Raw genomic sequence first — 24,205 nt, forward strand, 5'->3', positions numbered from 1 at the left:
ATTACATCGGCCCCTCAGTGGGGTCCAAATAGTGCGTAGTACAAAGGCAATGCTGGGAAGGGTCCCTACTCTTACCTTCCCCCAGCTCAGCTGGGATGAATTGTCCTATGGCTCCTTCATGTTTCCACTTGCCAGTTCTTCTCTTCCAGACTGATAAGTGCCTAAAACGTCTGTGAGCGGCACATGAATGACTTTGTACTGGTTTTGCATTGAAGGACAGTTTCCAAAAAATCCTTCAGGACACCTTGAGGTTTTCCCACATCTTTCAATTTCTCTGCCCTTTCATAGACTTTTAAGTCCTCTGCAGAGAGAAACATCTTTCTTACAAGTTCCTTTTCAATTTCTCCAACAACAACAACAAGAAAACTAGTCTTTTATTTAAATTACAAACATGAGACTAAGCAAATGGGAAGCTGACTGATATTCATTTCACGTAGCCAACTAAACTGATTTCAGATAAGGATTACTCATAGCTACTATTGATCTGAGCCAGATTTGAATTGGATGTGTTGTCCAACCCTAGATGTGAGAGGCTCTGTATCCCTGCTCCCATCCCCTGCTCCCTCCAGTCCTAGAAGTGACAGGTTCTGTATCCCTGCCCCCATCCCCTGATCCCTCCAGTCCTAGAGGTGACAGGCTCTGTATCCCTACTCCCATCCCCTGATCCCTCCAGTCCTAGAGGTGACAGGCTCTGTATCCCTGCTCCCATCCCCTGATCCCTCCAGTCCTAGAGGTGACAGGCTCTGTATCCCTGCTCCCATCCCCTGATCCCTCCAGTCCTAGAGGTGACAGGCTCTGTATCCCTGCTCCCATCCCCTGATCCCTCCAGTCCTAGAGGTGACAGGCTCTGTATCCCTGCACCCATCCCCTGCTCCCCTCCAGTCCTAGAGGTGACAGGCTCTGTATCCCTGCTCCCATCCCCTGCTCCCTCCAGTCCTAGAGGTGACAGGCTCTGTATCCCTGCCCCCATCCCCTGATCCCTCCAGTCCTAGAGGTGACAGGCTCTGTATCCCTGCCCCCATCCCCTGATCCCTCCAGTCCTAGAGGTGACAGGCTCTGTATCCCTGCCCCCATCCCCTGATCCCTCCAGTCCTAGAGGTGACAGGCTCTGTATCCCTGCTCCCATCCCCTGATCCCTCCAGTCCTAGAGGTGACAGGCTCTGTATCCCTGCTCCCAACCCCTGCTCCCTCCAGTCCTAGAGGTGACAGGCTCTGTATCCCTGCTCCCATCCCCTGATCGCTCCAGTCCTAGAGGTGACAGGCTCTGTATCCCTGCTCCCATCCCCTGCTCCCTCCAGTCCTAGAGGTGACAGGCTCTGTATCCCTGCTCCCATCCCCTGAGCCCTCCAGTCCTAGAGGTGACAGGCTCTGTATCCCTGCTCCCATCCCCTGATCCTCCAGTCCTAGAGGTGACAGGCTCTGTATCCCTGCACCCGTCCCCTGATCCCTCCAGTCCTAGAGGTGACAGGCTCTGTATCCCTGCTCCCATCCCCTGATCCTCCAGTCCTAGAGGTGACAGGCTCTGTATTCCTGCTCCCATCCCCTGATCCTCCAGTCCTAGAGGTAACAGGCTCTGTATCCCTGCACCCGTCCTCTGATCCCTCCAGACCTAGAGGTGACAGGCTCTGTATCCCTGCACCCATCCCCTGATCCCTCCAGTCCTAGAGGTGACAGGCTCTGTATCCCTGCTCCCATCTCCTGATCCCTCCAGTCCTAGAGGTAACAGGCTCTGTATCCCTGCGCCCATCCCCTGATCCCTCCAGTCCTAGAGGTGACAGGCTCTGTATCCCTGCACCCATCCCCTGATCCCTCCAGTCCTAGAGGTGACAGGCTCTGTATTCCTGCTCCCATCCCCTGATCCTCCAGTCCTAGAGGTGATAGGCTCTGTATCCCTGCACCCGTCCTCTGATCCCTCCAGACCTAGAGGTGACAGGCTCTGTATCCCTGCACCCATCCCCTGATCCCTCCAGTCCTAGAGGTGACAGGCTCTGTATCCCTGCTCCCATCTCCTGATCCCTCCAGTCCTAGAGGTAACAGGCTCTGTATCCCTGCGCCCTCCCCTGATCCCTCCAGTCCTAGAGGTGACAGGCTCTGTAACCCTGCTCCCATCCACTGGGCCCTCCAGTCCTAGAGGTGACAGGCTCTGTATCCATGCCCCCATCCCCTGATCCCTCCAGTCCTAGAGGTGACAGGATCTGTATCCCTGCACCCATCCCCTGATCCCTCCAGTCCTAGAGGTGACAGGCTCTGTATCCCTGCTCCCATCCCCTGATCCCTCCAGTCCTAGAGGTGACAGGCTCTGTATCCCTGCACCCGTCCCCTGATCCCTCCAGTCCTAGAGGTGACAGGCTCTGTATCCCTGCTCCCATCCCCTGATCCTCCAGTCCTAGAGGTGACAGGCTCTGTATTCCTGCTCCCATCCCCTGATCCTCCAGTCCTAGAGGTAACAGGCTCTGTATCCCTGCACCCGTCCTCTGATCCCTCCAGACCTAGAGGTGACAGGCTCTGTATCCCTGCACCCATCCCCTGATCCCTCCAGTCCTAGAGGTGACAGGCTCTGTATCCCTGCTCCCATCTCCTGATCCCTCCAGTCCTAGAGGTAACAGGCTCTGTATCCCTGCGCCCATCCCCTGATCCCTCCAGTCCTAGAGGTGACAGGCTCTGTATCCCTGCACCCATCCCCTGATCCCTCCAGTCCTAGAGGTGACAGGCTCTGTATTCCTGCTCCCATCCCCTGATCCTCCAGTCCTAGAGGTGATAGGCTCTGTATCCCTGCACCCGTCCTCTGATCCCTCCAGACCTAGAGGTGACAGGCTCTGTATCCCTGCACCCATCCCCTGATCCCTCCAGTCCTAGAGGTGACAGGCTCTGTATCCCTGCTCCCATCTCCTGATCCCTCCAGTCCTAGAGGTAACAGGCTCTGTATCCCTGCGCCCTCCCCTGATCCCTCCAGTCCTAGAGGTGACAGGCTCTGTAACCCTGCTCCCATCCACTGGGCCCTCCAGTCCTAGAGGTGACAGGCTCTGTATCCATGCCCCCATCCCCTGATCCCTCCAGTCCTAGAGGTGACAGGATCTGTATCCCTGCACCCATCCCCTGATCCCTCCAGTCCTAGAGGTGACAGGCTCTGTATCCCTGCTCCCATCCCCTGATCCCTCCAGTCCTAGAGGTGACAGGCTCTGTATCCCTGCTCCCATCCCCTGCTCCCTCCAGTCCTAGAGGTGACAGGCTCTGTATCCCTGCTCCCATCCCTTGATCCCTCCAGTCCTAGAGGTGACAGGCTCTGTATTCCTGCTCCCATCCCCTGATCCCTCCAGTCCTAGAGGTGACAGGCTCTGTATCCCTGCTCCCATCCCTTGATCCCTCCAGTCCTAGAGGTGACAGGCTCTGTATCCCTGCTCCCATCCCTTGATCCCTCCAGTCCTAGAGGTGACAGGCTCTGTATCCCTGCTCCCATCCCCTGATCCCTCCAGTCCTAGAGGTGACAGGCTCTGTATCCCTGCGCCCATCCCCTGATCCCTCCAGTCCTAGAAGTGACAGGCTCTGTATCCCTGCTCCCATCCCCTGCTCCCATCCCCTGATCCCTCCAGTCCTAGAGGTGACAGGCTCTATCTTTGCGCCCATCTGATAAACTAGATCTTACATGTGAATAATTCCCTATCACTCTGACAAGTGAAGGAAGGGTTCTGCTAATCCAGTTATTTGATTGGCTAATTGCCTGTATGGTAGGCAAGTTCAAAATGCCTGCATGCAATGAGTGATAATTAGCGCAGCCTGATCGTAGTGATACAACTATAGTGTTAGTACACAGCATAGTGGTGTCTGCAGTGATCTGTGATATTTACAGTGAGGGTTAAAGTGTACATGGCCCTGATAGAGTGAAGCTTGCAGTGCAGCTTGTAATGAGGCTGTTAGAGTAGTGCAGTATGACACTGTTACAGGGGGGGCGTTCAGTACACACTGCAGTCCTACAGTCTTTAAAGTGGAGTCTGCAGTGCACACTGAAAGTGCTGCACTGTACACTGATGAGCTTACAATCGGTCTGCAATGCAGAATGACACTTACAGTGCAGTCCTGCAGGGTTACAGTGGAGTCTGCAGTGCAATTGGAACTGTTGCGATATGGTGTGCAGTGTGCACCGATGATCTTACAATCGGTGTGCAGTGCGCAGTGACCCAGTGCAGTCCTGCAGTGCAATAACGCGGCTACAGTGTGGTCCCACAGAATCAGTGCGGAGTGGCACTTTAGCTGCTGATTTTGGTGAGCATTTTGTTGATGGCCTGTTTGACATGGGTGGTGGAGCTGCGCCTCCGTGCCTTGCCTTGCAGCATCCTTCGGCGTCGCACCTCACGAGACAGCTCGTAGAAGGCCTCAGTGATGCTGCCGTCACCGGTGCACGCGGAGCACTCGTAGAAGGCACAGGCCAAGTCCATGGCCAGCTTCTCCCCCTCCTCCGTGCTGACCTGCCGGGAGTGCTCCAGGTCCATCTTGTTTCCCATCAGGATGAAAGTGACATTCTTGGGTTTCTTAATCTCATCAAGCAGGTTTTTCAGGGACAGCACATCCTCGAAACTGCCGCGGTCGGTGATGTCGTAGACGAGAAGAAAGCCTTCGCCCCACCGCACGTGACCTTCCCGTTGCAGAGCATCATCCTGTTGCAGGAGAGGGAGGAAGGTTGAGAGGGGAAAGGTTGAGTCACTTCCAAGCTTCCTGGTATGAATTAGTTGCTATTATTCAATGTCTGCTGCACTGTGGAAGCGCCTAGGACATGGATGAGGGCTGGATTATACCCAGGTCCCCTAAAATCCATCGCCTGGCACCTGCGCTGGGACTGGGCAGAGAAGCACTGGGGAGCAGTTGGAGGAGCAGTGACCACTGCAGCCAAACAGCAGCAGTGCTAAGGAGGAGCCTGGACCCAGCAGGTGCAGACCGAGGAATCCCCCGCCTGGTGACAGACGAAGAAAAGAAATGGGCAAGGCCGGGAAGGAGAGAGCAGAAAGAAAAAAAATACGCAAAAAATCCCCAAACAACCCTAAAGTAAAAAAAAAAGAAGGTGGAAAAAAACATTTTGAAGGATTTATTACCAGGCTGCTTTGTTTGTAAAACATTTGGCACCCCTGAGAGAATGGGGCGATAGCTTCCTGATGAGAGCCAGAGGCCATGCAACGCTGGCTCCCTGATGAGAGCTGCATGGGATGCCGCACAAGGAAGCCACACGGTCATTACTCACCTGGCCAGCTGTGTCCAGAATCTCCATGGAAACCACCTCGTCGTCGACTGTGGCTTGATGGCGATACGTGGACTCTAAAATAAAATCCCACAAGAGAGCTGGGAAAGTGATTTATTCTTCAGTGACGCGATACAGAGCATTCAGCACACACCCAGCCCCCTACTCTGCTCGTCTCTCTTATTCCTATTTATAGTGCAAAGAAGCAGCATCTTGCAGGAGGGAAGGTGCCGGAGAATGGGAGAGAGGAGGCAAGGCAGGCGCAAAATGCAGGAGAGCAAAGAGCCAGGGAGCCAGGGAAAGAGAGGGGCAAAAGCTTTTCCCATCACCAGAATCCCAGCAGGGCCAGAAGAGGAGACGGCAGAGTGGGGCTTGGATGACCTGAGGCAGAGGAGGTAACAGTGAAATTCAGTCTGGAGATTACTGACAGGAGTGCAAGGGACTGGCAAGTTTAGCTAACTGGGTCTTTTTCCATATTGAGCTTTAGAAAAATGCTGATCACCCATGAGGACATCGCTTTTGGGCAATCAGAGGTTTTATCACTGATGGAAGAAAAGAAAGGGGCAAGTTTTTTCAGTATCTGTGAAGAGAGGCTGCCCCGAGCTCTGAGAAGAAATACAGAGAGAGTGGAGGCCTGGATGCTCAGAAACGATACACAGGAATCACAGGATACCAGCGTTGCTTCATCAGCTGGCAGAAAAGCATATCTGTTCCATTATTATTATTAATAAAACTTGCATTCATTGCACTATCCAGTGTTCAGGGCGAGTTACATAAATATATGCATAATTTTAAAATCTCATCGCAACAGCTAACCACAGATAGAGATCAGACCAATGGCAGCACAGCCCCTTGAAGAGGGTCTCCACCATATTAATGCCAGGATACTTGATTACAGAACTAAGCTTTTAATAGTTTCCTAAAACAGTAGAAAATAAATCTTGACCCTGTGTTTCTCATTTATAAGGCTGCAAAGCAAAGCTCCATCGCCCCCATGTTAGATCTCAGACTGCAAAGCAAAGCTCCATCGCCCCCATGTTACTCAGATCTCAGACTGCAAAGCAAAGCTCCATCGCCCCATGTTAATCAGATCTCAGACTGCAAAGCAAAGCTCCATCGCCCCCATGTTACTCAGATCTCAGACTGCAAAGCAAAGCTCCATCGCCCCATGTTACTCAGATCTCAGACTGCAAAGCAAAGCTCCATCGGCCCCATGTTAATCAGATCTCAGACTGCAAAGCAAAGCTCCATTGCCCTATGTTAATCAGATCTCAGACTGCAAAGCAAAGCTCCATCGCCCCCATGTTACTCAGATCTCAGACTGCAAAGCAAAGCTTCATCGCCCCATGTTAATCAGATCTCAGACTGCAAAGCAAAGCTCCATCGCCCCATGTTAATCAGATCTCAGACTGCAAAGCAAAGCTCCATCGCCCCCATGTTACTCAGATCTCAGACTGCAAAGCAAAGCTCCATCGGCCCCATGTTAATCAGATCTCAGACTGCAAAGCAAAGCTCCATCGCCACCATGTTACTCAGATCTCAGACTGCAAAGCAAAGCTCCATCGGCCCCATGTTACTCAGATCTCAGACTGCAAAGCAAAGCTCCATCATCCCCATGTTACTCAGATCTCAGACTGCAAAGCAAAGCTCCATCACCCCCATGTTACTCAGATCTCAGACTGCAAAGCAAAGCTCCATCGCCACCATGTTACTCAGATCTCAGACTGCAAAGCAAAGCTCCATCGGCCCCATGTTAATCAGATCTCAGACTGCAAAGCAAAGCTCCATCGGCCCCATGTTAATCAGATCTCAGACTGCAAAGCAAAGCTCCATCGCCCCATGTTACTCAGATCTCAGACTGCAAAGCAAAGCTCCATCGCCACCATGTTACTCAGATCTCAGACTGCAAAGCAAAGCTCCATCGCCACCATGTTACTCAGATCTCAGACTGCAAAGCAAAGCTCCATCGCCCCATGTTACTCAGATCTCAGACTGCAAAGCAAAGCTCCATCGCCACCATGTTACTCAGATCTCAGACTGCAAAGCAAAGCTCCATCGCCACCATGTTACTCAGATCTCAGACTGCAAAGCAAAGCTCCATCGGCCCCATGTTAATCAGATCTCAGACTGCAAAGCAAAGCTCCATCGGCCCCATGTTAATCAGATCTCAGACTGCAAAGCAAAGCTCCATCGCCCCATGTTACTCAGATCTCAGACTGCAAAGCAAAGCTCCATCGCCACCATGTTACTCAGATCTCAGACTGCAAAGCAAAGCTCCATCACCACCATGTTAATCAGATCTCAGACTGCAAAGCAAAGCTCCATCGCCCCATGTTACTCAGATCTCAGACTGCAAAGCAAAGCTCCATCGCCACCATGTTACTCAGATCTCAGACTGCAAAGCAAAGCTCCATCGCCCCATGTTAATCAGATCTCAGACTGCAAAGCAAAGCTCCATCGCTCCCCATGTTACTCAGATCTCAGACTGCAAAGCAAAGCTCCATCGCTCCCCATGTTACTCAGATCTCAGACTGCAAAGCAAAGCTCCATCGCCCCCATGTTACTCAGATCTCAGACTGCAAAGCAAAGCTCCATCGCCCCCATGTTAATCAGATCTCAGACTGCAAGCAAAGCTCCTTCGCCCCCATTTTACTCATATCTCAGACTAAAGCAAAGCTCCATTGCTCCCCATGTTACTCAGATCTCAGACTGCAAAGCAAAGCTCCATCGCCTACATGTTACTCAGATCTCAGACTGCAAAGGAAAGCTCCATTGCCCCCCATGTTAGATCTCAGACTGCAAAGCAAAGCTCCATCGCCCACATGTTACTCAGATTTCAGACTGCAAAGCAAAGCTCCATCGCCCACATATTACTCAGATTTCAGACTGCAAAGCAAAGCTCCATCGCCCCATGTTACTCAGATCTCATAGTGCAAAGCTCCATCACCCACATGTTACTCAGATCTCAGACTGCAAAGCAAAGCTCCATCACCCCCATGTTACTCAGATCTCAGACTGCAAAGCAAAGCTCCATTGCCCCCAAGTTATTAAGATCTGGGGTCCTTTGGGGGAGACACAGCAGGGCTCTGCTCTTGAGGCTATTCAATTCCTAGGTCCTCTTGCTGGTGGTTTTCCAATATGGTGCTGTAGCTAAGCTGACATGTATCTTTATCTCCTCTCCAAATTAATTTAGGAATGACATGAATAAAAGATTCATCCAGAGCCCACCTGTGGCTGCAGAATGTGATGTCAATCCCAGATTTCTACGTCCTAATTAAAGCCTAATGGAGTATGGCAAATTTTGTACCGTAGACCCAGGCACAGATCAGATTCCTCAATACAGTTGGAAATACACAGACTTCCTGCACCAGCCACATATGGACCAAGAACTGAAATATAGGTGTTTACATTTCTACCAATACATCTTTCATGCTCAAATCTGTACAGTAAAAGAAGACCTACCCAGCGTAGGATCATACTCCCAGATGAAACGTTTGGTCAGGAACCGCACCACAAGCGCTGTGGAGAGAGGAACAGTCAGATAAAATTCACATCAGCAGCTGCACACACACCGCTGCCAGGGCTGGCCTACGCATCATGCGAAACGGGCAGTCACCCAGGGGAGCAGGTTCTGGGGGAGAATCAAGAACAGCAGCAGCGTGCAGACACACCGCTGTCAGGGCTGGCTTACGCATCATGTGAAACGGGCAGTCACCCAGGGGAGCAGGTTCTGGGGGAGAATCATGAACAGCAGCAGCTGCACACACACCGCTGCCAGGGCTGGCTTACGCATCATGTGAAACGGGCAGTCACCCAGGGGAGCAGGTTCTGGGGGAGAATCAAGAACAGCAGCAGCTGCACACACACCGCTGCCAGGGCTGGCTTACGCATCATGTGAAACGGGCAGTCACCCAGGGGAGCAGGTTCTGGGGGAGAATCAAGAACAGCAGCAGCTGCACACACACCGCTGCCAGGGCTGGCTTACGCATCATGCGAAACGGGCAGTCGCCCAGGGGAGCAGGTTCTGGGGGAGAATCAAGAACAGCAGCAGCTGCACACACACACCGCTGCCAGGGCTGGCTTACGCATCATGTGAAACGGGCAGTCACCCAGGGGAGCAGGTTCTGGGGGAGAATCAAGAACAGCAGCAGCTGCACACACACCGCTGCCAGGGCTGGCTTACGCATCATGCGAAACGGGCAGTCGCCCAGGGGAGCAGGTTCTGGGGGAGAATCAAGAACAGCAGCAGCTGCACACACACCGCTGCCAGGGCTGGCTTACGCATCATGCGAAACGGGCAGTCGCCCAGGGGAGCAGGTTCTGGGGGAGAATCATGAACAGCAGCAGTCAACAGGGAAAAACCATAGGTGCTGCCAGCCAAACAAGCTCATCAGCACTTTTAATCACTTTGCTTTCTTGTGCTTCGTGTGTCCAAGTAAACAGCCACACCAAGTCCTGCTTTTCACGTTGACTTTGTTTATTTTCGGGTTTTATAGGGTATTATTCAGCTTGCAATGTTAGTACTTAGCTGGCTAACTTTGACAGGATATTCAGTGGCACCACCGCACAGCTGAATATACCCAACTATCTTAAAGTTAGAGTCTGGATATGGGAGTTAACTGCATCATTTATCCGGCTAACTTACCCCTATCCTGGAATTTTAGGCAGATAGTGAGTCATCCAGCTAACCTTTAGCCAGAGAAGTGGGGGAAATATTCAAAAGTTGGCCTTTAGCTGGATAACTCACAGGTTATGTTCTGTGACTCACTTTGTATCTACACTCTGAAAGAACCTTAGTAGCTGGCTTTCAGCTTTGCTCTCAGTGTTTAGAGCGAGATTAAGTTTCTCCTGCAAAGGGAGAGTGAAATAAGTTATAACTGCTAATTAACTGCCTCTCCTTCTCCTCGCTCTGTCAGCAGTAGTCATTGGAGAAGAAAGTATTCACCAAACAGTAGCACTTCTAACACTGCTTAAGTCCTGGCTCATGAAGAGGCCAAGGCAATAATCTCTACATTAAGGAACTGGGCCCTGGAATTTTAGACTCCGGTTGTAGCATGCTAATGATATGCTAATGCATCAGGAGTTAAAAAGTGTGTAGACTGAGTTTATACACGGGCATAGATTTCTGGGCGCATGTTATAAAATCTGGGGTTGGCACACGCAAGGGGGTGCACACTTGTGCAACTTGCACGTGCCGAGCCCTAGGGGAGCCCCGATGGCTTTCCCTGTTCCCTCTGAGGCCGCTCCGAAATCGGAGCGGCCTCAGAGGGAACTTTCCTTCCACCCCCCCACCTTCCCCTACCTAACCCGCCCCCCAGCCCTACCTAAAAACCCCCTGACCTTTATTTTACATGTTGCGCCTGCCTCCGAGCAAGCATAGGTTGCGCACACTGGCCGAGTGGAGGCGCGCGATCCCCCAGCCTATTGGCCCTATGAAGTCCTCTGGCCATGCTCCACCCTGCCCGGACTGCCCTCACCCCGCCCCTTTTTTCAAGCCCTGGGACATACGCGTGTTCCGTGGCTTACGCACGTCGCCGAGCCAATGCAAAATAGGCTTGGAGCGCGTAATCCCCCCTGTGCGCGTAAATCCAGCTGGATCCACGCGCACAGGGCTTTTAAAATCTGCCCCAATGTGCATTCAGCACAGGCTGATTGCATATTTTAACTCTGGGTGGGGAATCAGGAAAGAAAGAGACCATGCTGAGAATACAAAAAACGACAGCCGGACTATCTGGCTACACTTTGCCAGATAAGTTTGTACTTCTCCAGGTAAAATGCTAACCCTGGCTTATCTGGCCATGTGCTGGTGGAGTGGGGAAGCTTCCTTTTGTTGTTTTATGGGCCCACTCAGCAGTACTGGAAACTTAGCTCCATCTCTGGCCAAGGAAATCTGGGCTAGGCCAGCAAACACTTCTCTGCACGCGAGGGTCCCGTATAGGAATGCACACTTTCTCTGCGCAAAACTCCTTGCCGCGTCGGCAGCAAGTGTTGTGCATAGGAAAGGCGCAGTCCCGATCAGGTAGCGCTGTGCTTTCGGCCGAACACACCTTTATGCATCAGCCTTGACGTTTGTTGAACGGGCAGCTCCGTGGGGAGTATCTGCTAAGCGCCGACTCCCACTCTCTCACCTCAGGCTTCAGTGTCACATAGGGACAGGGATGCAGGTAGAAAGGACCACGTGGGTGACCCCTGACATATTACATAGATTGCGAGCCCTGTCTCGCCTCTCATTGTTTGTATTTAAGCCTATGTACAACATACATTTTTAAAAAAAAAGCTTTCATGCTATTCAGTGCAAAATGGCTGGCCCTCTGCACTAGTACAGCCCTCTGCTGGCTGCCCTTGGTACTGCCGGCCGTGGCTTCTCATGGTGACTGGGAGCGCAGAGGACGTTGTGTTCGGGGTTTCTGGCAGCTCATTCTCAATGTAGAAAGCTTTATAAACTCGCCACGTGGGCTCTTGGTGCTCTCTGCATGCTGAACCTTCAAACTGGTCATTCTCTGCCTCCTGTGCTGGGGTCTGAACAGTCTTTAGTGATCAGGGACGCAGCAGCCTCTCTCTGCTTGTGCCCTCGGGCCTCTTTTGATTTTCCTGCTGCAGACGTCCCGTTAGACTTTTAAAACGTAGCCTCTCCCCGCCACCTCCCACAACTGACCCTTTTCTTCTTTATGAAGCAGACGAAATGAAGGACCCCACAATGTCAGGGAGCTGCGGTCCCAGATCTCTGATGCAGGAATTCTGGGCAAACCGCAGCTTTCCCCAAGGTGAAATCAAACTAACGCAATGCTGTGGGCCTCGTTGCTTTAGGGAAAAGGGGAAGATTGATTCTGGCCATCTGGCTGGATTTGTGATCCGTAAGCTACTGATGGACTCCAGGGCTGAAACTATCCCTGCATAGTACCAGAATCTTTCCAGAAAGGCATAAAAGCAAAGCAGAGATCCCCAGCCTCTGACTGCCAGAATTAAAAAAAGGTCTGGATAAGTTTCTGGGAAAAGGAAATGAACTTCCCCGTTAGGATCTGCCAGGAACTCCTGACCAGGATGCAGGGCTCCTTGAAGCCTGTTCTAACCCGGCAGGGCACTTCTTACTTTTCTTAATAGATTATTTAGTGAATATCATTTTCTGTATTTGTATTCGGCTTTTCACACTTTTTTCAGTGTTTCAAAGGGGATTACATTTGGGTACTGTAGGTATTTTGCTAACTCCAGAGGGCTTACAGTCTGTTTGTACCTGAGGCAATGGAGGGTAAAGTGACTTGCCCAAGGTCACAAGGAGCGACAGCAGGACCTGAACCCTGGTCTGCTGGTTCATAGCCCAGTGCTGGCAGGGCACTTCTTATGCCCCTAACTTGCTCTTTGCTCCGCCCCTCCGACCTCGGAAGGTTAATTGGTGCATTGCTTTCGGATAAATTTAGCACAGCCAGCCCTACAGTTAGTGGGATAAACTTATCTGGCTAGCGTTAAGCTAACGGGTCCACATTCCCTGGCGTACTCACACTGCTGATCATCCTGGCTAACTTTCCTAGCTGGATCGGACATTGGAATAGACAACTTGAAAGACTTGGCGGGGGATCGCGTCGAGGAAGGAAAGTGATTTAAAAACGGAGACGTCTCCATACAGATTCAAGGGAAGTAATCTTCAATTTTTACTTTTTCAATAGCGGGTTAGACATCACCCGCCGGAACATCCCCTGAGGAAGGACGTGTATCGTCTGAAACATGTACATGTTGGGAGGTGTGATATACAATACAAAAAAGAGTTAGTTCTCTACAAAAAGAAAGTAATCCATAAGATCACACCCAACAGAGTATGAGTGGTGGTGTCGTGGTATTTGGCAATATCAGGGAATACTGTTAATCAATCTCTTTAAGAGGTACCTTCCGGATGTCATCATATAACTTTGAACAAAGCACTGGAGTACTGACTTGCACTTTAATATGATGCAAGAATGAGTGAGATCCTGGTGAAGCTTCAAAGTTTCATGAAAATCATTCAAAATACAAGCTTTGAACACAACACCCCCAACACGGTCCCGTGTTTCGCCACCCGGCTGCTTCGGGGGGGGGGGGGGGGGTTAATTTGAACAAGTATCTAGAAAGAGCACAGAAATATATTAGAGCCAGGATCGAAAGCTAAACCGATCAAAATCGCCGCAGTTTGCGCTCCTGCCACATACGCTAAACTGGCTGCAAAAGCTATGCCTAATTTTGGTATTATTTTTGTTACACTAGCGCTTAACATTAGGCGGGTATTATTAAGAGTTCCAATAGCAATTTTTTATGTAAAAAATTTGAATGTATAAAATGTTAGCGTAACGGTGCGGGTTTCTAGCTCTCGATCCTGGCTCTAATATATTTCTGTGCTCTTTCTAGATACTTGTTCAAATTAAACCCCCCCCCCAAAGCAGCCGGGTGGCGAAACACGGGACCGTGTTCAAAGCTTGTATTTTGAAAGCAGGAGTTGCCGCAATAAAACGATTTTCATGAAACTTTAAAGCTTCACCAGGATCTCACTCATTCTTGCACTTGTGTTGATGTCATCATATAACTTTGAACATGGCAGAAGACTATTGAAGTTTTAATAACACAAACTCACACATAGATTGGTCTATGATTATAATATGCTTGAAAAAGGCAGGGTTGCCTACATGGTTATATGAGGCCTCTCCAACCCCTCACAAAAAATATTTTATAAAAAACTTCTATAATATTGAATACAGGGATTTCCACTTGGCGTGTAGGTTTATTGAATAGTATTAAACAACAAAAATACCTTACAAGTTATAACAATTTGGCATAACAATGACATGAAGTTTCACAGTGAGTGAACCGTTTGGTTCCCTTTTTGATAAATTTTTGATTGTACAACACTGTGCAAGTGGCATTGATAGTTTAACTTTCCTAGCTGGCACATGGACCTCTTAATACCTAAGCATTCGACAACTAACTCATAAAATAAATACTCACAGGGACATCAGACATTTCTGATATATTTCACATAAAGGTTACCTGAGTTCCAGAAGCTCCCCTTGCCATGCCTAGGAGCACCTCCTCTCCAAGCACTCTCAAGCAGCCCACCCAGACCCTGCTCTCTTGGGGTCCTGCCTGGATCCCACCTAACCACGAATTGTAAGTAAAAGCATTTTTATTAACTTGTCTGAGTGATTCGGTGAGTGTGTGTATGTGAGTGAGTGTGTGTATGTGAGTGAGTGTGTGTATGTGAGTGAGTGTGTGTGAGAGAGACAGGAGAAAGTCCGTGTGCAATCCTCACCTCTGATTAATCCATGACAAACTCAGGGTTACTGGAATCAAAAGAGACCAGGCTGTTTAATCCTTATTTCATTTTAATTGTTGGTTGTTATTTGATGTGTCTGCTGGTTCTTTTTTTTAAATGTTTTATTGGTGTTTGGGAACTTTAAAAAATGTGTATATAAGATTTTAGTTATTGGATATTCTATTGGTCACCTGTTTTGAAATGTTTTATTAATATGTTTTTTTCTATAATGATTGATGTTTTGTATTGACTTAGAGAATAGCCACTGCCATTAGCAATGGTTACATGGAATAGACTTAGTGTTTGGGTAATTGCCAGGTTCTTGTGGCCTGGATTGGCCACTGTTGGAAACAGGATGCTGGGCTTGATGGACCCTTGGTCTGACCCAGTATGGCATGTTCTTATGTCTTAAGCTCTGAGAATTACCGCTGCATGATCAACCGGATCGCAGGACATCACTACATCAACACATCCTAATAGAGAAGAAGGGTTTCTGTGTTATACGCAGCCCCAAAGCCATACTCAGCAAATGCTCCTGCAAAGGAGTTGCTCCAAAACTGCCTTGTTCAGGACCTTTGCTGAAAAACGGAAATTTGAAATGTGACGGTAATTCCCTAAATTTAAGCCATCCGCGTTCAAATTTTTTAACACAAGGCGCACTGTTGCCAACTTCAACGACCAATTTACAAACGGGGCAATGGGCTGTGCAATATCGTTTAATATCCCACAATGAAAATGTGTGGTAGAATTCAAAAATAATTTCAAAAAAGTTGATAGTAACTTCCAAAATTCTCATATAAAGCAATGTAGAAATAGGTTCAGAAAGATATATTTACATTGATAAACATCTGAAGGCTACTTAAAACAATCACAGTAGCAAAACTTTATAAAACGGGGTCCAGCACAACACTGCACAATCCCTCCTCACACATACACTCGTACATACACAATAAAACATACCATAATGACCCCACCCATAACTATTCATTGAATCCAAAAACCCACAGCATAGATCTTATATGCAAAAAAAACCCTTAGATTTAAAGCACATTATCCTCATCCAAAATTCTGAAAATCGAAAAATCTTTAACACATTGTCCAGCCAACTGATCACTTCTATCACTTCTCAATGCAGCTCCTTCTTCTCCTTTTCTTCTCGGATGAAGTTTTTATATTTTAGTCACGCTGGAAAAAACATATCCATGCTATTTTGAAAGTTAAAATATCCGGTTTGTTCTTGCTGGAGAAGACCCATCCGCTGCCATCGTACAGAAGCACCGCTGACTCCTCACTGGAGAAGTCAGGGACGTCCGATTTGCCATTTCAGATTTTTAGTATTACAACAGGCAACTTTTCAATATGGGGGTGATGTAGATCGATTTGTTCTCCGGGTTATCTGAATTAGGTTCAAATATCCCGGAGTGAATGGCGTGGGGAGTGCTCCTTTAAGGACTGTTGGCCATCATGAAATGCTGGCAGGTGAATTCTTGTATATGATTGGTACATTTGAATTCCAGTTGAATATTTAAGACCAAGTGATATATATTCTGTGAATTTTCATTGAATAATTTAAGCAAAGTCCCCTGTAGTGTGTTCACTAAAAATAAAATATCGCTATTAAAACAATCATTATTAACAAATATCCCAAAAATATCCCATCTTATGGTGTAGCAAAATCTTCAGACAATAACAAAACATTCACTTACACAGATTAATGTGACAGAGAGGTCACATTAATTATTTTCAGTCGTCAGATAAAAGATTCACATCCCTAGTAACGATTGTATGTACTGCAGACTTTCAGCAATGGCTCCACTCTCCTCCCTCGGAGATGGACACCCTGCACAGGTTTGCGTCCACAGAATCCTCGCCAACTTCTCTTGCTCAAAAAATAAAATTCAGTTCACCACTGTGGATATCTGGTACCTCACTACCTGGGATTTCACATAGGAGATGAGGCCTTGCAGGACAGGAGAGAGACAGGGGGATATGGTTTTAGCTACCTGAAAGAAATTAAAGATGGAAAGCAGCTGTAGAACTAGGGATCATAATAAGAAAATCCAAGAGGAGAGACTCAGGAACAACATCAGGAAACATTTCCTCACAGAGAGGGTGGTGGATGCATTGATTGCCCTCCTGGAAGAGGTGGTGAAGATAAGAACAGTGGCGGAATATAAAAGGGCATGGGATAAACTCTAAGGACCAGAGCTGTAGCATGCTTACAGCCAATATGGTGACAGCCATAGACACCGCTACTAAAAGGTGCCATACTCTGCCGCCACGTAGGGCCTCATTAAGTGGAAAAGCAGTGCGGCCTGCCGACCACGCTGATGATTCTGCAGAGCCGCCCTGCTTTTCTACATTGGAACGGGGGGGACGCCTCATTGGTGGCAGTGGGACGCTGCATGATTTCATGAACGCTACTGCGATCCCCTCACTCACTCTCCCTGCGCCTGAAGAAAGGAAGGATCAGACCTTGCAGCGCTGGCTCCTCCCTCCCAGCTGCCGGTGCCTGAATGATGTCATCAGGTTCCGACAGCCGAGGAGGCCCGATCCTTCCATTCTTCAGGAGCAGGGAGGGTGAGTGAGGGGATTGAGGTAGCATCACAGGGGGTAAGAGCGTTAAATAAATCATGCACTGGCCACCTGTGGTGAGTGAGAATGTGCGGGGGGGGGAAAAAAGGCTGGGAAGCAAGACTGCTGGAAGTGGAGGTCTGGGAGGTGAGGGCCTGTTGAGCAAGACTTCTGGAGAGTGGGGCATCTGGGTGAGGAGAGGGGGCTGTAGAGTAAGACTTCTGGGGAGTGGGACATCTGGGTGAGGAGAGGGGGCTGTAGATTAAGACTTCTGGGGAGTGGGACATCTGGGTGAGGAGAGGGGGCTGTAGAGTAAGACTTCTGGGGAGCAAGACTCCTGAGGAGTGGGGTGTCTAGGTGAGGAGAGGAGAGGGGGCTGTTGAGCAAGACTTCTGGGGAGTGGGGCATCTGGGTGAGGAGGGGGGGCTGTAGAGTAAGACTTCTGGGGAGTGGGGCGTCTGGGTGAGGGGGCTGTAGAGTAAGACTTCTGGGGAATAGGACATCTGGGTGAGGAGAGGGGGCTGTAGAGCAAGTCTATTGGAGAGTATGGGATCTGGAAGGGGAGAGGGGACTGGAGGGTAAGACTCCTGAGGAGAGGGTGTCTGGGAGAGGAGAGGGGAGCAAAACTGCTGGGGAGTTAGGACCAAGAGTGCTGGGGAGTGGGGGGAAGGGGAGCAAGACTGTGGGAGAGAGAGAGCATGCATGTATGTGAGAGAGGGAGAGAGAGAGAATGTGTAGGAGAGTTAGAGAGCATGCATGTGTGTATGCGTATGGGAGAGAGACCGCGTGAGCATGTGTGTGGGAGACTGACCCCACTTTTTCTCTGCCTGCTGGAAATCAAAAGTTCTAGATATGGATAACGGGATTTTTTAAAATCCTTATTAGTTCTAATTATTGGGTATTATTTGATGTGTTTGAAATATTTTATTGATGTTTGAAAAATGTGTATGGCAGTTTTTAATTTTTGAATGCTATTCTATTCATTAGTTTCAAATTATTCTTTTTATTGGTATGGTTTTACTAATAAAAGTTGCTTTATGAGGAATGGTAATGCTTCTGTTTTTCCATTGTTGCAGTTCATATAGAATTTGGCTTGTTGAGGTTTCCTGTTCAGTTTTTGTCTGTACATTTCTATTTCTATTTTAGGTCTCTTTATTCTGTATTTGAGGATCTGTCTGGGTTTTGCATGTGTGATTGAAGTGAATTATTCTAATAGGGTGTAGTTTCTATGTAGGGATCTATAGCAGCTTGGCTTGTTCTGTTTTTCCTAATAGGGGGTGTAATATTTGCAGTGTTAAGTTTCATAAGTAGAGTTGTTGCTGTTTGAGTGCTGGCAGTTAGTGCTATTTTTATATATAAATTCTGTTTTCTCCTGACTCTCTGAGGGTCATACCCATGCCCAAGGTGCATTACAGCAGCCCTGATACCATATGAGTTCCAAGTGTCTCTTGCTTTTTTGCAGGGTTCTCTGGTTGGCACCTCAGCAGTGCATGTAAATATATAATATACACATTGTAAGTGATATTTTACCTCAGAAGACTATGCTTTGAATGTCCTTTTTCATGTAAAATCTGTTATTATAAATGCACCGTGTTTAATTGTGTGTGAGGAGGGGGTGATGGGGTGGGGAGTGCAGGCTGTAATTAGGGCACCTAATACCCTTGCACTGATCCTGGGCATTGCTGTACAAACACTGAACAGAGGCTCCCGACTCGTGGTGTCGTGTGTCATGTAATGGGTGAGGGCGCAGATTTTCCCTTGGCCATAGGCGCCACATTGCCTGGCTGCGGCTCTGCAGAGGATCCCCAGCAGCAGGAGGATATATAGCAACAAGAAATGACAGCAAATGTCCATCCAGTCTGTCCAGCAGGTGCTTAGCATTGTAACTGCCTCTCCCTGCAGGTTACCCTAAAGGTACCACCGCTTACCTCAGTTCTTCATCTCCTTCCTTGAGCCCCTGGGGAGCCTTCCTGCAGATGATGCACTGGGCTTACATATGGTAACTTTTGTGTCCGTGGGGAACTTGCATGGAGCTGTAGTTGCAACCCTAAACAGAAGATGAGGGGGTAACCTGTATGGAGTGGCAATTGCCCTCCTAAACACCTTGCTGGGCAGATTGAATGAAAAAGTTTGGTGCTAATCTAATCTGCTGTCATTTACTATGAGCCTCAGTAGAATTAAATGGATAATTTTCTCAGTGGAAAAGGGTAAATGATCTGGAAAGAAATACGATGAGTGAGATAGTCAAGTTTGCAGATGACACAAAATTGTTCAGAGTAGTTAAATCACAAGCAGATTGTGATAAATTGCAGGAAGACCTTGTGAGACCGGAAAATTGGGCATCCAAATGGCAGATGAAATTTAATGTGGATAAGTGCAAGGTGATGCATATAGGGAAAAATAACCCATGCTATAATTACACAATGTTAGGTTCCATATTAAGTGCTACAACCCAAGAAAGAGATCTAGGTGTCATAGTGGATAATACATTGAAATCGTCGGTTCAGTGTGCTGCAGCAGTCAAAAAAGCAAACAGAATGTTGGGAATTATTAGGAAGGAAATGATGAATAAAACGGAAAATGTCATAATGCCTCTGTATCGCTCCATGGTGAGACCGCACCTTGAATACTGTGTACAATTCTGGTCGCTGCATCTCAAAAAAGATATAATTGTGATGGAGAAGGTACAGAGAACGGCAACCAAAATGATAAAGGGGATGGAACAGCTCCCCTATGAGGAAAGACTAAAGAGGTTAGGACTTTTCAGCTTGGAGAAGAGACAACTGAGGGGGGATATGATAGAGGTGTTTAAAATCATGCGAGGTCTAGAATGGGTAGATGTGAATCAGTTATTTAGTCTTTCAGATAAAAAAAGGACTAGAGGGCATTCCATGAAGTTAGCAAGTAGCACATTTAAAACTAATCGGAGAGAATTCTTTTTCATTCAATGCACAATTAAGCTCTGGAATTTGTAGCCAGAGGATGTGGTTAGTGCAATTAGTGTAGCTGGGTTTAAAAAAGGTTTGGATAAGTTCTTGGAGGAGAAGTCCATTAACTGCTATTAATCAAGTTTACTTAAGGAATAGTCACTGCTATTAATTGCATCAGTAGCATGGGATCTTCTTAGTTTTTGGGTACTTGCCAGGTTCTTATGGCCTGGATTGGCCACTGTTGGAAACAGGATGCTGGGCTTGATGGACCCTTGGTCTGACCCAGTATGGCATGTTCTTATGTTCTTAGCTGGATAATTAGCGACCTATCCAGTTAAGTGGCAGCCACTGAACATCTGGCTACATTCTGTGGCCGCCACTTAGAGGGATGAATAACTTATTCAGGTAAGAAGATAGCTGGATAAGTTAAGGGCAGGCAGTGGGTGGACTGGAGCAGTGCTACTTATCTGGTTAACTTAGCCAGATAAGTAGTGATATTCGTGCTTATTCTGTTAACTGGATAAGTTAGACTGCCATGGAGCAGGTTGAAGTTAGCTAGATATATCTTGGCTGGCTAAGTGGCGATTTGGATGGGGATATTCAGCAGCCTAGCCAACCCATGTAAGTTAGACAGATAAACTTACACAAATGTTTATCTTTGAATATTGGTCCTTACGTTACTTTGTCACTGTCCTCCCTTTGTTGAAAAAACAAGGGGAAAACTCTCCAACTCCCACAAAATAGAAACAAATATGGGGACCAGGCCCCCTTCCATGTCTGTGGATAGACAAGAGGCCTTCCCCCTGGAAAAAAGCCAAGAAGTTAGAGAATCCTCTGCTGAGAGCAGGCCAGACCCTTCCTGCCTCTCTCCAACCCTACAGGATGTCGACTCCCTCTAGAGCAAGGGTGGCCAACTCCGGTCCTCCAGAGCCACAAACAGAACACGCACAATGAATATGCATGAGATAGATTTGCATACAAAGTTACCTCATGCATATTCATTGGGGAAATCCTGAACATCTGGCCTCTTTGTGGTGCTTGAGGGCCAAGTTGGCCACCCCTGCTTATATCCTCCTGGAGGCCCCTCCTATAGACTCTGAGAAAAGGACCATCCTGGGGGGATGGACCCGCGAGTCAGTGCTGGACGTCACCACCCCTGCTTATATCCTCCTGGAGGCCCCTCCTATAGACTCTGAGAAAAGGACCATCCTGGGGGGATGGACCCGCGAGTCAGTGCTGGACGTCACCACCCCTGCTTATATCCTCCTGGAGGCCCCTCCTATAGACTCTGAGAAAAGGACCATCCTGGGGGGATGGACCCGCGAGTCAGTGCTGGACGTCACCACCACAGCTTATGCTAGAAACCCAACTGCCTTACGCACAGAAAATGCTTGCGTTATCTTTCTCTGAATGTAACTATTATACAGAAACGAGAGTTCACTTTTCATTCAGTTTTGTTGATATAATTTACACAAAATTGTGACTCTTATTGAAAAATAAGATTTAAAAAAATGTTCCTGCTTGGAATGATTGTGGATCCATTTACTAGAGTTTTACATTTAACTGGCCCTTATTAAAATGAGTTATTCACAAATGAAAAGAATGATTCTGGTTGGTGGAACCTGCTAACTCTTTTGTGATGTTGGTCACAAAGACCAAAGTTGATTGCTTTGGAGCAGAAGGTCTGCCCCCTGCTTGCTTTGGGGGGATGGAGTCCTTCCAGACATCGCCGCCTCCAGATGTTCCCGGATATTTGCTTTAGGACGCTGATGCTTATGGACTATTTTTAGTTGCATGTCATTTGATTTAGAGTCTGCTGGAATAAGTTTATCACTATGGAAACAGGACGCTGATACCATTGACCCAGCCACCTTGGGTGCGTCATGATACAGCCAGCGTATTAATCACGGCTGCATGCTTGCAAGGATTTCCTTTTTAATTCATTAAGTAAAATGTAATCCATGATAAACATTCAGGGTACATGGAGCAACTCCTCCCCCAGCATGAAAATTGCCAGCAGCGAGAGTGAGTAGCAGCACTTTCAAACTGTTCAAATAACAGCACGGAACGGCTATGATCAAGTGAAAGAGTTAGAATATTAACCAAGGACAAAGCAAAACAAAAGCCATTCAATCCATGCTGGACACACTCTTCTTGCCTTTGACAAGGCACCTCCTGCAGCAGTTACAGCGCCTCACTCATGCTCCGTCCACAAGCACATGCCACGCACACAGAAGAGAGACTGCACAATTCATCACATCCCCTCCACTGTCGCTTATTGATAGCTCAAGACCACCGAATCTTTTTTCTCTTTATGTAAGAACATAAGGGGTGGGTTGGGGTTAGGCGGGCGGTGTTACAGACACATTCAGAGGAATTCATTCTAAAACTGACATTACGAAAGAATTTTAGTTTTCGTAAGAGATGAAAAGAAGTTGATTTGTACAATGCAGCTAGCCGAGGCTGCAGAACATAAATCCACTCCTCGTGTTAGACTTTTCATTGAATACCTCCTAATGTGTCTGTAACACCCCCCACTCTAAGCCCAACTCACCTCCTGGAAACCCTCCCCAATTGAAAATGCCCCTCTACAGTGGGACCTATACAGAGAGCAGTGGTTCCCAACCCTGTCCTGGGGACCCCGGGATATCCACAGGGAATATGCATGAGAGAATTTGCATGCACTGCCTCCATAACTTGCAAATGTTCTCTCCTGCATTTGGCTCAGTCCCTCATCATTGAGTCACTTGTTCTTTTGTAGCCTTGTGGCCGCCTTGCTTTACCTTGTTTCCAGGGCGACCTGTTCTGCTCTGGTCTAGATCCATCTTGTCCCTCCTTGCTTGTTTCCCTAGTTCCTTGCCCGTTACCTGTCTTGTATTTACCCTGATTTGCCTTTGGTTCCTGTTAGCTTGTGTCTGTGTATTAGGGATGGGCATTCGGGAGAAACGAAATAGGAAATTAGACAAAATTTCTCATTTCATTATCAAAGTGAAACGATTGAAAATCTGCCAAACTTTTGTTGGTTTCCACATTTTGTTTTGATACAACTTCACAATCAGTGCTTTTATCAAGAACTGCAGGAAGATCCAACCCCTAATATACTGATGGAAGTAAAAGCTTTAGTATAACATGGATTTGATAAAGGATTTCCGATGAATAACGAAAGAGATTTTCTAATAGTTGAATATCCGTGCATGCCATTCTGTATGTAGTTTCAAAAATCCACAAGACACTCATCAATCCACCGGGAAGACTGAGCGTGATGGATAAGATTTACAACCATTGGTTCCCTCAGTGAATTTGTTCATCAAGGACAGCACTAGCATGCTGAATTTTCTCCAGGTTTTGAAATTGAATCTAGGTCTAAGGACATTTCAGACTGTCAAACCTTCATGTTGAGATATTCCACTGCATCAACAAATATCGCCAGGGCGCCGAGCCGTAGGGGGCGCCGAAGAGCAGCCAGGTGGTGCCGCAAGCGGGGCCTATCCCGCTAGTGGGAAACAGAAATAGAGACTGTGCGCTTTTCAGGGCCGCCAGCAGAGGAAGCACAGTTTCATGCCTCCCCTACTTGTTTCGGCGCCGACTGTTTCTATTTCTCTTTGCCGCGAGCGGGATAGGCCCCGCTTGCAGACCCACGAGGCTGCTCTTCGGTGCCCGCTACGGCTCAGCGCCCTGAGAAGCGCACAGTCGGCACTGAAACAGGTGGGGGGGGGGGGGGTTAGCGGCAGCGCAAGGGTTGCCTAGGGCGCCCAATACCCTTGCACCGGCCCTGAATATCGCTAAATCCATCTGGAAAGATTGGCACATTTTTCAGAATGCAATCACATCCTTTGCACATTCTCGTGGATTAAATGTTTGTGATGAAATGATCCAGTCATTGACATCTGAACCCTGATTCACTGGAAATGATTCCTGCTTGTGTATCCTGCGATTGATGAACTCTCAAGCTGAAATCTGAGTTCATTACATCTGTAACCGCTCAGATCTACTCTACAGGAAAAACCTTTACTTGTAAATCCTATTTTGCGGTTTTACCTAATCTGCTGCCCATGTATTGGGGATGTCCAAGCAATTAACTGAACACAAAGGTTGTCTCGATAACAGGCAAATTTAGTAGCCCATTTTATTCAACAAGGACATGCGATTTCTGACATCTGTGGACTCTTTTAGATGCTGTACTAGCACACTGGAAAGGTT

General features: G+C 48.0%; 1 protein-coding gene across 1 annotated transcript in view; it reads right to left on the bottom strand.

The window, feature by feature from the left end:
* Positions 1-3,568: 3,568 nt before the first annotated feature.
* The window catches only part of RERG (RAS like estrogen regulated growth inhibitor), an 89,641-nt gene continuing 69,004 nt past the window's right edge, over positions 3,569-24,205 (bottom strand). The window contains exons 3-5 of the mRNA XM_029597548.1: positions 8,690-8,746; positions 5,231-5,304; positions 3,569-4,652 (exon numbers count right to left, since the gene is read on the bottom strand). Of these exons, the coding sequence (XP_029453408.1) occupies positions 4,245-4,652; positions 5,231-5,304; positions 8,690-8,746 (539 nt within the window). The 3' untranslated portion in view covers positions 3,569-4,244. The remainder of the gene's footprint in view (positions 4,653-5,230; positions 5,305-8,689; positions 8,747-24,205) is intronic.

Source organism: Rhinatrema bivittatum, chromosome 4 (assembly GCF_901001135.1).
Source record: "Rhinatrema bivittatum chromosome 4, aRhiBiv1.1, whole genome shotgun sequence".
In the NCBI taxonomy this organism is placed as follows: domain Eukaryota; kingdom Metazoa; phylum Chordata; class Amphibia; order Gymnophiona; family Rhinatrematidae; genus Rhinatrema; species Rhinatrema bivittatum.